At 45.1% G+C, this 15435-nt stretch overlaps 1 protein-coding gene and 1 long non-coding RNA gene across 4 annotated transcripts in view; one reads left to right on the forward strand and one right to left on the reverse strand.

The window, feature by feature from the left end:
- The window catches only part of GPA33 (glycoprotein A33), a 52648-nt gene that overhangs the window by 10867 nt on the left and 26346 nt on the right, over positions 1–15435 (reverse strand). The window contains exon 4 of the mRNA XM_005907606.2: positions 4497–4649. Within this exon, the coding sequence (XP_005907668.1) occupies positions 4497–4649 (153 nt within the window). The remainder of the gene's footprint in view (positions 1–4496; positions 4650–15435) is intronic.
- LOC138986833 (uncharacterized) lies at positions 998–8209 on the forward strand. 3 transcript variants are annotated; one of them, XR_011463462.1, is made up of 3 exons: positions 1008–1628; positions 2820–3039; positions 6019–8209. It is a non-coding gene; the product is annotated as an uncharacterized lncRNA (long non-coding RNA). The 3 variants fall into 3 exon arrangements; XR_011463461.1 differs by lacking the exon at positions 6019–8209 and having other exon boundaries at positions 998–1628; positions 2820–3349; XR_011463463.1 differs by lacking the exon at positions 6019–8209 and having other exon boundaries at positions 998–1436; positions 2820–3349.

Below are 15435 nucleotides of genomic sequence, written 5' to 3' on the forward strand. Positions count from 1 at the left end.
CTGACACATTTTAAATCAACTATACTCCAATATAAAATAAAAAAATGTTTAAAGAAAAATAAGATATACAAGCAATAGATGCTCATTATAAAAACTTACATTATGCTCATTACAATAACATGTACATAATATACAAGAATCTATGACGTAAAATTATTACTTCAATTTAGTCTAATCTAGAAAATCTTGCTATGCTCATCACATCAGTTCAAAACAAGATGAAGAGGGACCCTATCCTTTGGTGTATATAAGGGAGAACAGACATAAAGCAATGGTGATTAGAGAGTGATTAGAGTTCATAATGGGAACCCTATTAGATCTTAATCTCATCTGAAGGGTCTGAGGAGGCCTCTATGAAGAACAGAGAACAAAATAAAAATCGTTCATAATCTCACCAGCTGGAAATAACAGCGCTTTAATTTGAGATTATTTTCTTCCAATCCTTTCATATATACGTTCTCCAGATTCATCCCCTGAAACTCAGCATGATAGCCTCTGGTTACTCATTCTCTGTAACACACTGTTCCTTCCATCCTAGAATTTCATACCTTGGCAATTTTTCTGGGACACTGTTTACATGTGATATTAACGTATGATACTAAGAAAGGGTTTATGACCAAAGCAAGTTCAGCATGAGTTAGAGTTTCTGATGTGCTGATAGCACCGGACACTTCTAACATGTGGGTATGGTATTAATGGCCTCGTTTTCTAAGCCAATTGGATTTTTATATTTTTAAGAGGCGTCTTGAAGGAACACAAAACCATTCTGAGAAATATTCTATGAACCTGGACATGTTTCAGGGGTGTATGGCTCTTAACAGAGTCCCACTACTTTAGAACATGAAACTCAGTCTATATGTTAAATGTGCCCAGCACATTTCAGACAGATCAAGGTGGAAAACCTCAGGCTCTTGCCAGGCTCTTCCCATTTATCAGAGCCCAGCTTGGCACTCCTGGCCCTCTTTAGGGTCGGGAACATGTGGCAGCCTAGGCCAGAGTCAGCACTTTCCTTCCCCAGTCTCTCAAAACAAACAACAAACATGAGAAGCTACCCTGGGATTAACCAGCGCACAAACATTGCCACAAGACCTGTTTTGATTCTAATTTGGAGCTCCCAAGTCCCTTTTCCTCTGGAAAGGACCCAATCGTTCTTGAAATCTGGCCAAAACGAATGTTTCTTCTACAATGACACCTCGTGGTCAAGAAGGGAACACGTAGGACAGAAGGGTTTCCACATTCCCTCTGCTGCAGCTAGGAGAGGTTTCCCTCCAGAGCAGCCCAGGTCAGCAAGAGACACTGATGTCAAATTGACAAGGTTTAACTTCTCTGCCCACTACCCCAGCATCTCCCTGATCCCATGGTTTGTCAACAAGCTCAAGCTGCCTTCAAGATCTTCCCTGGCTGCTGGGAGCAACGTCCATGCCGCCCTTCAGAATGTACGTGGGAGTGTGTGCTCAGTGTGCCCAGTCGTGTCCGATTCTGTGACTCCACAGACTGTAACCCACCCGCCTCCTCTGTCCATGGGCTTCTCCAGGCAAGAACACTGGAGTGGGTCACCATTTCCTCCTCCAGGGATCTTCCCGACCCAGGGATCAAATCCAGGTCTCCTGCGCCTCTTGCATCAGCAGGTGGGTTCTTTTATCACTGAACCACCGGGGAAGCCCACCCTTCAGAATATCCTCCCCTAAAGTGCTCCTGACCCTAGAATTACTTCTCCCGCCTTCCTTGTTACCCAGATTCCTACTCCTTCAGTGCATGAAACTCAGCTGACTGACAGGGTTTACGAGGATGTTCAGAGGTATCACATACGTGATCGCCTCTTACCCTCTCCACAGTCTTTGGGGAAGGCTGAATGACGATCATCCCAATCTTGCAGATGAAGACACTAAGGGTCTGAGAGGCCACGATTAACAGAAGAAGCCAGAACTCAAACCCTCATTTGTTGATTCCACATTCCCTGTTCCTTTACTGCTGGCTTACTCCTGCTGATCCAAGTTAAAGGAAACAATCTCTAATGCTGAGAATTCTCCTTTAGATGTAGAAGAGTTGAGGAATTCTGCTCCCCAGATTGCCCACTATGGGTTGTTTTAAAATATTTTAAAAGTCAGAAATGGGTTTCAACTGACCCACACAAGATGACACGATAGACTCCCTAGGGCTCCGTGAGGCAAGGCAGAGCCCACGTCTTTAAGAACAACACCCAACCCGCACCACCATCCAGATGCTTTTTTCAGTCACTGTCTAATCCTAATTCTGACTCTGAGTAATTCTTACCCAGAGGCAGAATAAATCTTTTCCAAAGTAACTAAGCAATCTCCATTTAAGCTCTTTTATGGCTCTCATGTTTTGGATCATTGAAAAACTGAGCTTTGGCTTCTAACAAGCAGAGGAATCCTTCCTGATGGAGGCAGGAGAGCTGTGAGCAGGGTCCCCACATCCTCCAGGGCAGAGGCCAGCCTCTCGAGTCCAATGAGCAGGCCCTGCATCATCTCTCATCTCAGCTTCTCTTCAGTGGCACCTCCCATCCTTCCTGCATGCACAGTTCCTAAGCTGTCTCCATCCTTAGCCTACTCACTCTTAAGGAATCAGCTCAGATAACAGCTGATCATTCTACCAGGCACTTGGTGGTCTCAGTACTTTACATGGACTTTTATTTAAACTTCACTATAGGACTTCCCTAACTCCACATTCCCAATGCAAGGGGCATGGGTTCGATCCCTGGTTGAGGAACTAAGATCTCACATGCTGCAAAGAGAAGCCAAAAAAAATCTTCACAATATCCCTATGAAATAAATACTAATTTTATGCCCATTTTACAGATGTGCAAATGAAAGTACAGAGAGACTGACTTGCCAAGGTCACACAGCTAACAAGCCAGGATTCAAGCCCATGCACGCTCCTAACCACCACGCTCTCCTGCCTGTTCAAGTGCCCCCTCCTTGAAGAAATCTTCTTTGACCCCTCTGGGTTCTAGCACCACTGGATACAAACTACGGCAGCATTTCCTATCTTGTTACCCTCTGCTAGCTTCACTGACAGGTGGGTCAGTGGTAAAGAATCTGCCTGCCAATGCAGGAGATGTAAGAGACACAGGTTCGGTCCCTGGATCAGGAAGATCCCCTGGAGAAGGAAATGGCAACCCACTCCAGTATTCTTGCCTAGAAAATTCCATGGACAGAGGAGTCTGGCAGGCAGTCTGGCAGTTCATGGGGTCACAAAAAATCAACTGAGTGACTGAGCATGCACTCATGCAACCCTCTGCTATACATACTCTGCTGGAATGCCAGATCAACTAGTGTCTGTGGTTGACCTGTGACCACTTATGGAGTCCCTGGGCTGTACACAGCCCAGAGACAGGATGTCATATAGCCAGAGGAGAGCTGTCAGCCAGTTTTGACACACTCAATAAAAACTTGCCAGCTAGAAATATGTAAACAAATCCAGAAGCTTGTTGAAATCCATAACACATCTATTTTACATTAGAGTGGGTTCTACTAATTCTTTTTTTTTTTAACTTTTCAGAAGTTCTTGTTTTACCCCCAAACAAATGGTAGAGAGCTTAAGTCCCCTCACTTGGCGGAAGCCCCTGTCTGTGCCCTCATTTGGTGGGACTCGCTCTCCCGTCTCATCTCCTCAGACCTGCTGTCTATACCCACCGCTCCACCACCCACTTCCTTTCCACCCATACTGGATAGAAAGTCTTCCCAGAAGTTAATCCAGTGGGACTTTCCAGACCTTGTCTTTCTTGATCTTCAGGAGTGGTGGGTGCAGCTGGCTAAGCAGCTGGTGGAAACAGGGCCCAGGGATTCCACTGGGGTTTTCCCACATTAGTTGACTCCAAGGTAATGGCAGCGGGATGTTTATACAAAAGGCAGCTCCTTTTCTCTTTCCAGTTTGTTTCCTGATTGAAAGGTCAAATACCAAACTGCCTGGTACAAAACCAGTCTCCTGGCAACCACAGCAGAACCTTCCCTGAGAATGTGGGAACCTCATAGCAGACCCAGTTGTGTAGTGGGTGGGACCATATAACAGGGGTGAGTTTGTGGGTGGGAACCAGGGCAGTCCGAGATGTATCTGCCTAGGTAAGGGATGGAAATAGAAACTTCTCCGTCCTTAAGTGGAGCCACAGAGTCAGACTTGAGGACTCAAATATACACTTTAGGACATAATCATAATCAAAACTAAAACCCCATGAGTGCTTGTGCAGCGACTGGTTACTGATACATGCTTACTCAAGAGAACTCAGTTATGGGGAATAAAGAAAACAAGTTAATGTGTACAATGTTATTATTTGTCACAATAACCTATGAGGTGGGCACTATTATGAGAAAAATGCTGCTTAGAGAGATGTCCAAGATAATCCAGTGCAAAATGCAGGGGGGAGAGGCAGCCTTCAGGGGCATCTGACTGGTCAGCCCAGGGTCTCCTCTGGCAGTACACGTCACATGAGCGGCACCTCGATGTGGGGCGCTGGCCTTCCTTGCAGACCTTTTTACCTGGTGTGACTTGACGCTCTTGGTGCAGGACATCGTAGCTCTTCCAGCTGTACTGAGGGGCTGGGGAGCCCTCCTTTGACTGGCAGGTCAGCTGGATGTCGTTCCCAATGACAGTCTCTCCCTGGATGCCACAGTCTGGCTTGGAGGGCGGCACTGCGCAGGGGAAGAGCCAGAGAGAAGCCAGGAATTAGTTGGGGCTTGGTGACAACCACTCTGTCACCCCAACACACACCAATTGCCTTGTTTGTTCACAGGCAAAGAAAGGTAAAAACCATTCTTAGCTCACATGCCATAGAAAACAGTCTGCAGGCTGGATTTGGCTGCAGTTTGCCTACCCTTGGTTTCAGTGAAAGCCTCTCTCTCTGAAACCCTTCAATGCTAACTTCTTAGCAATGTTCCCTTCAGTTAAGCAGAACTCTCTTCCTGTGCTTTGCTGATGAAATGGAATTACCACAAGTAACTGGGTGATGGAAGAGCCCCCTGGCGGCAGTGGGATTATGTGCAGGGTAGAGAACGAGGACTGAGTGGATGGAGGGGGCAGGAAGGAACAGACACACACAAAAGAAGCCCACAGAAAGAAGGTTGCGAAAACCAACAGGCCACCCTCAATGCACAAGCCCAATCTGATTGCTTAGAATTCCTGAAGACCTTAAGCCAGGGTCGTTCACTCAACACTGTAAGTTAACACACCACTGTGTACAGTGGTTTGTTCTACAAAAATTCTGTATACCTGACTCTGCTGGGCATGGAGATGACATAGTGTGTGAGTTTTTGTGTTTAAGGAATCCAGTGGGGGCAAAAAAAAAAAAACCATGACCAGGCAGGACGCAACAATGCTGAGACAGGACAGGCATGACAAGGGACACTGACCCAGTCGTGAAGCCAATAGTGGAGGTGCTGGGAGGGGTTGGAGAAGAGATGGGGTGGCGCTCCAGCCCGAGGCAGCAGCCTGTGCAGAGGCCCTGAGGCAAGAAGACTCCAGGGAGTGTCCTTTTTGGTGGGAGGAAGAGGACACCAGTGGAAAGTACTATTACTGAATACCTCAGCGGCAGGCCTGTCCATCCTGCTTCTCTCTTCACATGCCCCCTTGGACGGCTTGCTTGCCCCAACAGTGCTGCCCTTTCTACAGTGCAGACTGCACAGGCGCACACTCGCTGGGCGTGGAGGGTGAATTCCAATCTCCACTCCGCCCAGGGCTGCTGGGAGACAGGAGGCACCTCTCCCTTCTAGCCTCACATCTGCTCTGGTATTTGCTCTCCGACAAAGGCAGGTGGTTGCTGGGTGTGCCCCCTCATTTCCTGTTGTCTTGGTGAGGGGCAGCCAGGCATGGAGCAGCGTGGGGAAAATCAAAGGCATTTCCCACTGCCACCCTAATCAGTTAGTCCCTAAACCTAAAAGGCCCTAGGTTCAAGAACAGGACTCAGGTATCCATGCCCAGACCCCGGGGACTGAAGCAGCCTGGGGAGGAAAAGGCTGCTACCCATGGGCTACTCTCACAAACAGCTCTCTGCCCTCCCTGCAGGCCCAGCCAGCAGGTATCTGCAGGACAGAAAAAGAGAGCATCACTTCTGAGGAGACTGGCTACTGGTCAAAGCTGTTTATGAGCCAAGCTTTATCTCTTGAGCTCTCCGCAGGTCCAGGAACATCCCTCCCTACCAATAAAAATTCTCACCCTTGCTTCCCAGGTACTCCTTTAACAGGATCCTAACCTTTTATTCCACAAAAGAGACTGGCCACAAATACAACACCACCTTTGAAGTCTCTCACTGACTCAGAACCATGCTAAGGGTGCATGACTAGTAGCCAGCACATGCTGTACATATCCGGTGACTAGCTTTCTTATGCCACCGTTTGCTGAGGGAATATTATTAAAAACAAATCCTTAATCCACTCTAGTCAAGGCTATGGTTTTTCCAGTGGTCATGTATGGATGTGAGAGTTGGACTGTAAAGACAGCTGAACACCAAAGAATTGATGCTTTTGAACTGTGGTATTGGAGAAGACTCTTGAGAGCCCCTTGGACTGCAAGGAGATCCAACCAGTCCATTCTAAAGGAGATCAGTCCTGGGATTTCATTGGAAGGATTGATGCTAAAGCTGAAACTCCAATACTTCGGCCATCTCATGAGAAGAGTTGACTCATTGGAAAAGACTCTGATGCTGGGAGAGATTGGGGGCAGGAGGAGAAGGGGACGACAGAGGATGAGATGGCTGGATGGCATCACCGACTCGATGGACGTGAGTTTGAGTGAACTCCGGGAGTTGTTGATGGACAGGGAGGCCTGGCGTGCTGCAATTCATGGGGTCGCAAAGAGTCGGACACGACTGAGCGACTGAACTGAACTGAACTGAACTGAATCCACTCTAGAGGCAGCAGTAGAAATAACGGCAAACAAGGGATCAATCACTTCCTAGGAGACCCACCTTACGGAAGAATATGTCAGGGTCCTTTCCCCAGGCCCTAAACCGAGGCACCGCCAGCCCTCACTTCGTCCAGCTCCTCCCCGAAGCTCCCTCCGCAGCCCTCACCATCAAGAACAGCTAGGACCTAGAATCATACAGATCTAGTTCAAACAGCCCTTCAACCCGCTGACGCGGGGGGCGGGGGGATTTAGGACTCTTGTAGATCTTGGATTCTCAGTTGGCGCGTCCCAGCTCCTAAATAAATTGTAGATAATACCTGAATATTTATAGAGGGCGGAGTGATGGGAGGGAGCTGGTCCAGGCCTCTCCAAAGCCTGCGACTCCCGCTGCAGACGTCAGGGGGCGCCAGAGGCCGGGAAGACGACCAGTCCTGCCCGGCGGCGCCAGGTCCCGGGTCCCCGGGCCAGGTGACTGTCCCTTGGTGACCAAGACGGTTCCCCTCCTTCCGGAAGCTCCATGCTCACCTCAGTTTACTGTGAGGTCACGCAGCCTGAATGGACGACCCCATTTAATTCAAAAGCTGTTCTGCCTAAAATCAGCCCAGCACCAAACCATTTGGAAATGAAACTTGTAAAAATCTTTTTTCCTGGGTTTACTTAACATATAGTACCAATTATCTCTCTTTTTAAAGCAAAACTGTCTCTTCACCGAGTTTCATAATCTCATTAAATTTGTAGTCTTTGCTGTTCGAGTTTAACTAATTCGTCTCTTAAAGTGCAGCTGGTCCTAAGAGAGGAGAGGGGGGAAATCCAGACATTCACACTTGAATTGGGCCCGGCTGCCCTGCCTGAAACCAGCTTGCTGCCAGAAGAAAACCAAAGCCGTTAAATACGGAAGCCAGAGGAGCCAGAATCAGCCAGAGGAGGATCAGGTGGAGCAGAGTGAGGGACTCAGCTGGGGGTGAACCAGGATAAGGGGAGAGGGTGAGGGAGGGCAGACAGTGCAGAAGAGAAACTGGAGAAAAACGCTCATTTCCCTGGCTGGGTAATCTCTCTCTCGGGAGCTAATGCAGATAAAATTAAGTGCTGTGAACACAGAACGGTTTAATGCAACATTAATTATAATAGCTTAAATTGGAAACAGTGTCCAGTTCTGCGACAGAGGACTCAGCATTCCCTTGCTGAAGTGGCATGAAGCTTAAAGAACAGCAAGTGCTAAGACAGCACGTAATGAAATGAAAAGAGAAAAGTTCCTATGGTTAGGTTACAGATTCCGTTATGTATGGAAATAAGGATGTGGCTAGGAGCTGGAAGAAAACATGGAGAAATAAAACCCAATGATATATGTGAATGTTTGTCTTTTTTTGTTTCATCTTTCTTTAAATTAGTATATTTTTAAGAGACAAGGGGTCATCAAACACAGCTATTTGTTTATTTGTGTCAGGAGTAAGGTCCTCGGAGCAGGAGAACAAGAACAGGCCAGCAGAACAGAAACAGGCTTCTTTCTAAGAGTCCGGTGCACTAGAGATTTTGACATGAGGAGCCCTTCACAAAGAGGCGGACTCTTGATTCCACGGGGCCAGTAGAAAAACCATCACGGCACTCCACCTGGTCAACCGAAACACAGCTGTAAAAATGCCGTAAGATAATAAAACGTGATGGTGTCAGCCTTGTCCAGCAGATTAGGGGAGGTGTTCCCGCAGCTCTAAGACCATCAGAGCTCCCCATGAAAACCTTGAAATAAATATCCATGTACTCAGAGGGCTGTGGGGCTTCCGTGTCCCAGACCTAGGTTCAGACCTTCAGTGTGGAAGAGCAGTTACAGAACCTCAGTTTTCATTGAGTGATGCTTCCAAGATGGGCATGTCCTGTGGACAGTGGGCACATCCATGGCTGGCACTGCTCTAGCCTCTCCAGCCTTTTTTCATTGGCATGGGCACAGGAAGGGCAAGATACAAGTTAATGCAATGACACCATAAAACATAATTGGCAAGCTTACATCTGCCACAAAGTGAAACAAAGGGTATGCTGAAAAGTTGTCAGTCATGCAGAGTTTGGGAATCACCCGGAATTGGAAGGCTTGATGGTTGGGAACAGTGAAGGGATTTGAGCATCAAATCCTTGTTTGCATCAAAGCTTGGACACTTTCTAGTGGTCATTTAACTGCTTGGGTCTCAGTGTTCCCTTCTATCAAATATGAGTGTTAATACCCACTGTCACAGATGTATTGCAAAGATGAAATGAGATCATATCCGTAGAGGACTTATTGAGATGCCTGGCACATACCAAACAGACACTCAAAAAAGGATAGTTGTTATGATTGTGAACTTGGTGTTACTTATTAAAAGACGCTTACTCCTTGGAAGGAAAGCTATGACCAACCTAGACAGCATATTAAAAAGCAGAGACATTACTTTGCCACAAAGGTCTGTCTACTCAAGGCTATAGTTTTTCCAGTAGCCATGTATGGATATGAAAGTTGGACCATAAACAAGGTTGAACACCAAAGAATTGATGCTTCTGAACTTTGGTGTTGGTGAAGACTCTTGAGAGTCCCTTGGACTGCAGGGAGATCCAACCAGTCCATCCTAAAGGAAATCAGTCCCAAATATTCATTGGAAGGGCTGATGCTGAAGTTGAAACTCCAATACTTTGGCCATCTGATGTGAAGAACTGACTCATCTGAAAAGACCCTGACGCTAGGAAAGCTTCAGGGTGGGAGGAGAAGGGGATGACAGAGGATGAGATGGTTGGATGGCATCACTGAGTTGATGGACATGAGTTTGAGTAAGCTCCAGGAGTTGGTGATGGACAGGGAAGGCTGGCGTGCTGCAGTCCATGGGGTCACAAAGAGTAGGACACGACTGAGCGACTGAACTGACTGATACAGGCAAAGGTCATTGCAATTTGATGATAGTTTACAAGAGAAGACACTATACATGGACATCACCAGATGGTCAACACCGAAATCAGATTGATTATATTCTTTGCAGCCAAAGATGGAGGAACTCTATACAGTCAACAAAAACAAGACCAGGAGCTGACTGTGGCTCAGATCATGAACTCCTGATTACCAAATTCAGACTTCAATTGAAGAAAGTAGGGAAAACCACTAGACCATTCAGGTATGACCTAAATCAAATCCCTTATGATTATACAGTGGAAGTGAGAAATAGATTTAAGGGCCTAGATCTGATAGATAGAGTGCCTGATGAAATATGGAATGAGGTTCGTGATATTGTACAGGAGACAGGGATCAAGACCATCCCCAAGGAAAAGAAATGCAAAAAAGGCTGTCTGGGGAGGCCTTACAAATAGCTGTGAAAAGAAGAGAAGTGACAAGCAAAGGACAAAAGGAAAGATATAAGCATCTGAATGCAGAGTTTCAAAGAATAGCAAGAAGAGATAAGAAAGCCTTCCTCAACGATCAATGCAAAGAAATAGAGGAAAACAACAGAATGGGAAAAACTAGAGATCTCTTCAAGAAAATTAGAGATACCAAGGGAACATTTCATGCAAAGATGGGCTCGATAAAGGACAGAAATGGTATGGACCTAACAGAAGCAGAAGATATTAAGAAGAGGTGGAAGGGATACACAGAAGAACTGTACAAAAAAGATCTTCATGACCCAGATAATCACGATGGTGTGATCACTGACCTAGAGCCAGACATCCTGGAATGTGAAGTCAAGTGGGCCTTAGCAAGCACCACTACGAACAAAGCTAGTGGAGGTGATGGAATTCCAGGTGAGCTATTTCAAATCCTGAAAGATGATGCTGTGAAAGTGCTGCACTCAATACGCCAGCAAATTTGGAAAACTCAGCAGTGGCCACAAGACTGGAAAAGGTCAGTTTTCATTCCAATCCCAAAGAAAGGCAATGCCAAAGAATGCTCAAACTACCGCACAATTGCACTCATCTCACATTGCTAGTAAAGTAATGCTCAAAATTCTCCAAGCCAGGCTAAAGCAATACGTGAACTGTGAACTTCCAGATGTTCAAGCTGGTTTTAGAAAAGGCAGAGGAACCAGAGATCAAATTGCCAACATCCTATGGATCATCAAAAAAGCAAGAGAGTTCCAGAAAAACATCTATTTCTGCTTTATTGACTATGCCAAAGCCTTTGACTGTGTGGATCACAATAAACTGTGGAAAATTCTGAAAGAGATGGGAATACCAGACCACCTGACCTGCCTCTTGAGAAATCTGTATGCAGGTCAGGAAGTTAGAACTGGACATGGAACAACAGACTGGTTCCAAATAGGAAAAGGAGTACGTCAAGGCTGTATATTGTCACCCTGTTTATTTAACTTATATGCAGAGTACATCATGAGAAATGCTAGGCTGGAAGAAGCACAAGCTGGAATCAAGATTGCTGGGAGAAATATCAATAACCTCAGATATGCAGATGATACAACTCTTGTGGCAGAAAGTGAAAAGGAACTCAAAAGCCTCTTGATGAAAGTGAAAGTGGAGAGTGAAAAAGTTGGCTTAAAGCTCAACATTCAGAAAACGAAGATCATGGCATCCGGTCCCATCACTTCATGGGAAATAGATGGGGAAACAGTGGAAACAGTGTCAGACTTTATTTTTCTGGGCTCCAAAATCACTGCAGATGGTGACTGCAGCCATGAGATTAAACGATGCTTACTCCTTGGAAGGAAAGTTATGACCAACCTAGATAGCATATTCAAAAGCAGAGGCATTACTTTACCAACAAAAGTCCATTTAGTCAAGGCTATGGTTTTTCCAGTGGTCATGTATGGATGTGAGAGTTGGACTGTGAAGAAGGCTGAGCGCCGAAGAATTGATGCTTTTGAACTGTGGTGTTGGAGAAGACTCTTGAGAGTCCCTTGAACTGCAAGGAGATCCAACCAGTCCATTCTGATGGAGATCAGTCCTGGGATTTCTTTGGAAGGAATGATGCTAAAGCTGAAACTCCAGTACTTTGACCACCTCATGCAAAGAGTTGACTCATTGGAAAAGACTCTGATGCTGGGAGGGATTGGGGGCAAGAGGAGAAGGGGACGACAGAGGATGAGATGGCTGGATGGCATCACCGACTCGATGGACGTGAGTCTCAGTGAACTCCGGGAGTTGGTGATGGACAGGGAGGCCTGGCGTGCCTCGATTCACTGGGTCGCAAAGAGTCGGACACAACTGAGTGACTGAACTGAACTGAACTTCCCTCCATTTAAGAGGATCCCCTTGGTTTGCAGAGCAGGGGGACACAGAGACTGGGTCTTTAGTTACATGGAATGGGTACAGTTTCCTGCCCTCCTCTTACACACCTAAGTAAACACATTAGTCTTTATTTGGCCACAGAAAGCCTGGAATCCAGTCATTATAGATTCGCCAATATAGGTCAGAAAACCTGATATATCATCTTCCTTATATCATTAAAATGTCCTTCCATTGCAAATTAATATGTAAATTGAATATAATTCCAACCAACTTTTTTTAAACATAACAAAGTGATTTTAATATTAACATGAAAGAATAAATGTGTAAAACTGATTTGGAAAAGTTTAGTAAGAGCAGATATTACATAGTGCCAGATTTTAAAAGCCATGCACACAAATACTGATAACTAAATATGTATGTGTGCATGCATGTTTGTGTCTCAACACAGACTATAGACACACTATAATCACAACAATGTGATATTGGCGTAGGAATAATCCAAAGGAGAATAAATGAAATAAGGAGTAAAAAACAGCTGTGTGTATGTAGCAATTTAACTTGTGACAAACCTGGCATTCCAGTGGGAGAATAATTGTTTCTTTGGTATAATAAATAAACGATGTTGATGTAATTGGCTATCCATTTGGAAGAAAACAAAGACCCTTAGTATCCTGTGTTCAAAAATGAATTCCTGATGAAACAAAGATCTAAGGGTAAAAAACAAGACTTACAGACATAAGAAAAGAACATTAAGTTCATTTTTATAACCACAAAGGTGGTGTGAGAGACCTTGTACAGGACAACAGTCCCCAAATCCAGAGCAGAAAACATCAATGGGATATGGAGGGACTTCTCCTGTGTCTCAGAATGTCCACTAAAATCTTCAAGTTGAGGCTCTGAATGGCTAGCCTCCCTGCTGAGGAGAGGAGTGGCCTTCCCAGGAGTGAATTCTCTAATTATCAGTTGCCCTCCTCCTTCCCATTTAAGAGAAGACTAGAGATTCATCAGAGAGATTTCTTTAAAGAAGACTGTCAGAAATAGGGACCATGAGCATTTCTCCTCCTCCTCTTGGTGGAAGGGAAGGAGGTATTTCCCCTCATCTCGTTCCCAGCCGGGGAGGAACCAAAAGAATACCATGTGGAGATAGCGGTTGTCTATTGTCGGGAACTGGCATCTCTCACTCCTCGCTGAGACTTGTAAGGAATCATTAAGTTCCTACAGTCTACTCCTGGAACGTGATGTTGGAAGGGCTTTATAGATGTCCTTGGGTATCTGAGGAACCATCTGGGGTCACATTCAGGTCCTACCTCTTGCTCAGAGAAGCTGGCTGGAGCAGACTGCAATGGCAAGGTGAGGAGAGCGTGCAACAGTGAGAAGGATCTGCCCTTCCAGGTGCAGAATAAGGACAAGGCGTGTTCTTGTCACACTGAAAGGATTTGGCCTCAGAGAGCTGTTGGCTGGGTCAAGGGGAGCCCAGAGTGGACAGTGAAGAGTAAGATCAAGTTACCATAATCAGGGGAAGGTGGAAAAGGGTGAAAGATGTGAAAATCTGCCCTGCAGGTGTGCAAAATACTTGTGTCAGGTGGATCCCTTGGTGGGGCCAGTGCTGAGGAACCCTATCGCGCACCCCACAAAAGAAACAGTAGTGGGATGTCTGCTCTGATTGGGATCATGGGATAGCAAGAGAAGACGGTAAGTGGCCTGGCTAGGTGATCACGGCTTTGCTTTCCTCTTTAACACTTGGCCATGACCTCAGAGTCACAGAAGTGAGAGTGGGAGGAAGTGGACTAAGGAGAATAAGGAAACAGACCCAGTCTTTAATCCACTGCTGGTCTCCTCACCTTAGGTGGTCAGCGCCAAGTTAAGGAGAGATGTGACGCTTATCCGGGCTTCCTAGGTGGTGCTAGTGGTAAAGAACCTGCCTGCCAATGCAGAAGACATAACAGATGAGAGTTGGATCTCTGGGTTGGGAGTATCCCTGTAGAAGGGCAACCCACTCCAGTATTCTTGCCTAGAAAATCCTCCCATGAACAGAGGAGCCTGGTGCGCTATGGTCCATAGGGTCGCAGAGTCAGACACAACTGAAGTGACTTAGCATGGATGTGGAACTTGAACTGAACAGATTTTTTTTCACTTAGTCAATTAACAAAATTTATAAAAAATTAAGCTTCCCTTGTGGCTCAACTGGTAAAGAATCTGCCTGCAATGTGGGAAACCTGGGTTTGATCCCTGGGTTGGGAAGATCCCCTGGAGAAGGGAAAGGCTACCCACTCCAGTATTCTGGCCTGGAGAATTCCATGGAATTCCATGGGGTCACAAAGAGTTGAACAGGAATGAGTGACTTTCACTTTCACAGAAAAATTAAGAAGATTGATAATATTCAGTTCTGGTAAGAATATAGGAAAATAAGCATGATCATATAATGTTCATGGCAAGAGTAAGTTGCTTTGGAGAAAGTAATTTGCCAGTATGTAGTAACTTTTAATGAAGGCAAAGTCTTTGACCTAGAAATCCTTCTTTTTAATTTTTTTTCCTTGATGCCTAATGATGTTGAGCAATAGAAATCCTACTTTTAAGAATCTATCCAACAGAAACAAAGATAACACAGTAAAAGAATATGCATATACATATATATGTACATACATATATGCACACATATTATACATACATATATATTTGTACAAAAAATGGAAACAGCTTGAGAATGCTCATCAGTATGGGCCACTGGAATAATCAGTACATTCATGCAAGGGAATGTATTATATTAATAGGTATATTTGTATGTAACGATCTGGAGAAATTTACATGAAACATTAAGAAAAAGAAAGTTACAAAAAAACCTTTATAATATTATTTCTTTTTTTAAGAAAAGGAAAGAAAAGAAAATGAAATGCGTGTGTGTGTGTGTGTGTGTGTGTTGAAAGGACTTGGAGAGGAGTCTAGAAGAATGCACACAAGTACTAGCCTTGGCCACCTTGTTAGCACTAGGGTGCAAGGAGGAGATGGTCATTCTTTATTCAGGGCTTTATTGTTTAACTCACTACAATGATTCAAAAACCCAGGCAGCTACCTTATGCAATTAAAAATAAAATCCCACTATGTAGTGTAAAGGGGGTAAAATGGAGGAACATGATCCATTTCTTTGGTTTAAAGTATGGCTAAAAAGTATTGCTACCCACCAGTGTGGGGATCATTTCTTAGAGTAGACACAGGCTGGCTCACTAAAGGTTTTCCAACAACTGTTTGACATTGAGTCTCTGGGCCTCATCTACAAAATGAAGATCCTGAAAGTAGGTGATAGTTCCAATCCTTCCAACATGATAGACTCCAATAATAAGCTATTTGTATAAAAAGAGTGTTATTGTGGGACATATTTCAGAAACAATAGAACCT

The sequence above is a fragment of the Bos mutus genome, chromosome 3, assembly GCF_027580195.1.
Source record: "Bos mutus isolate GX-2022 chromosome 3, NWIPB_WYAK_1.1, whole genome shotgun sequence".
NCBI lineage: Eukaryota > Metazoa > Chordata > Mammalia > Artiodactyla > Bovidae > Bos > Bos mutus.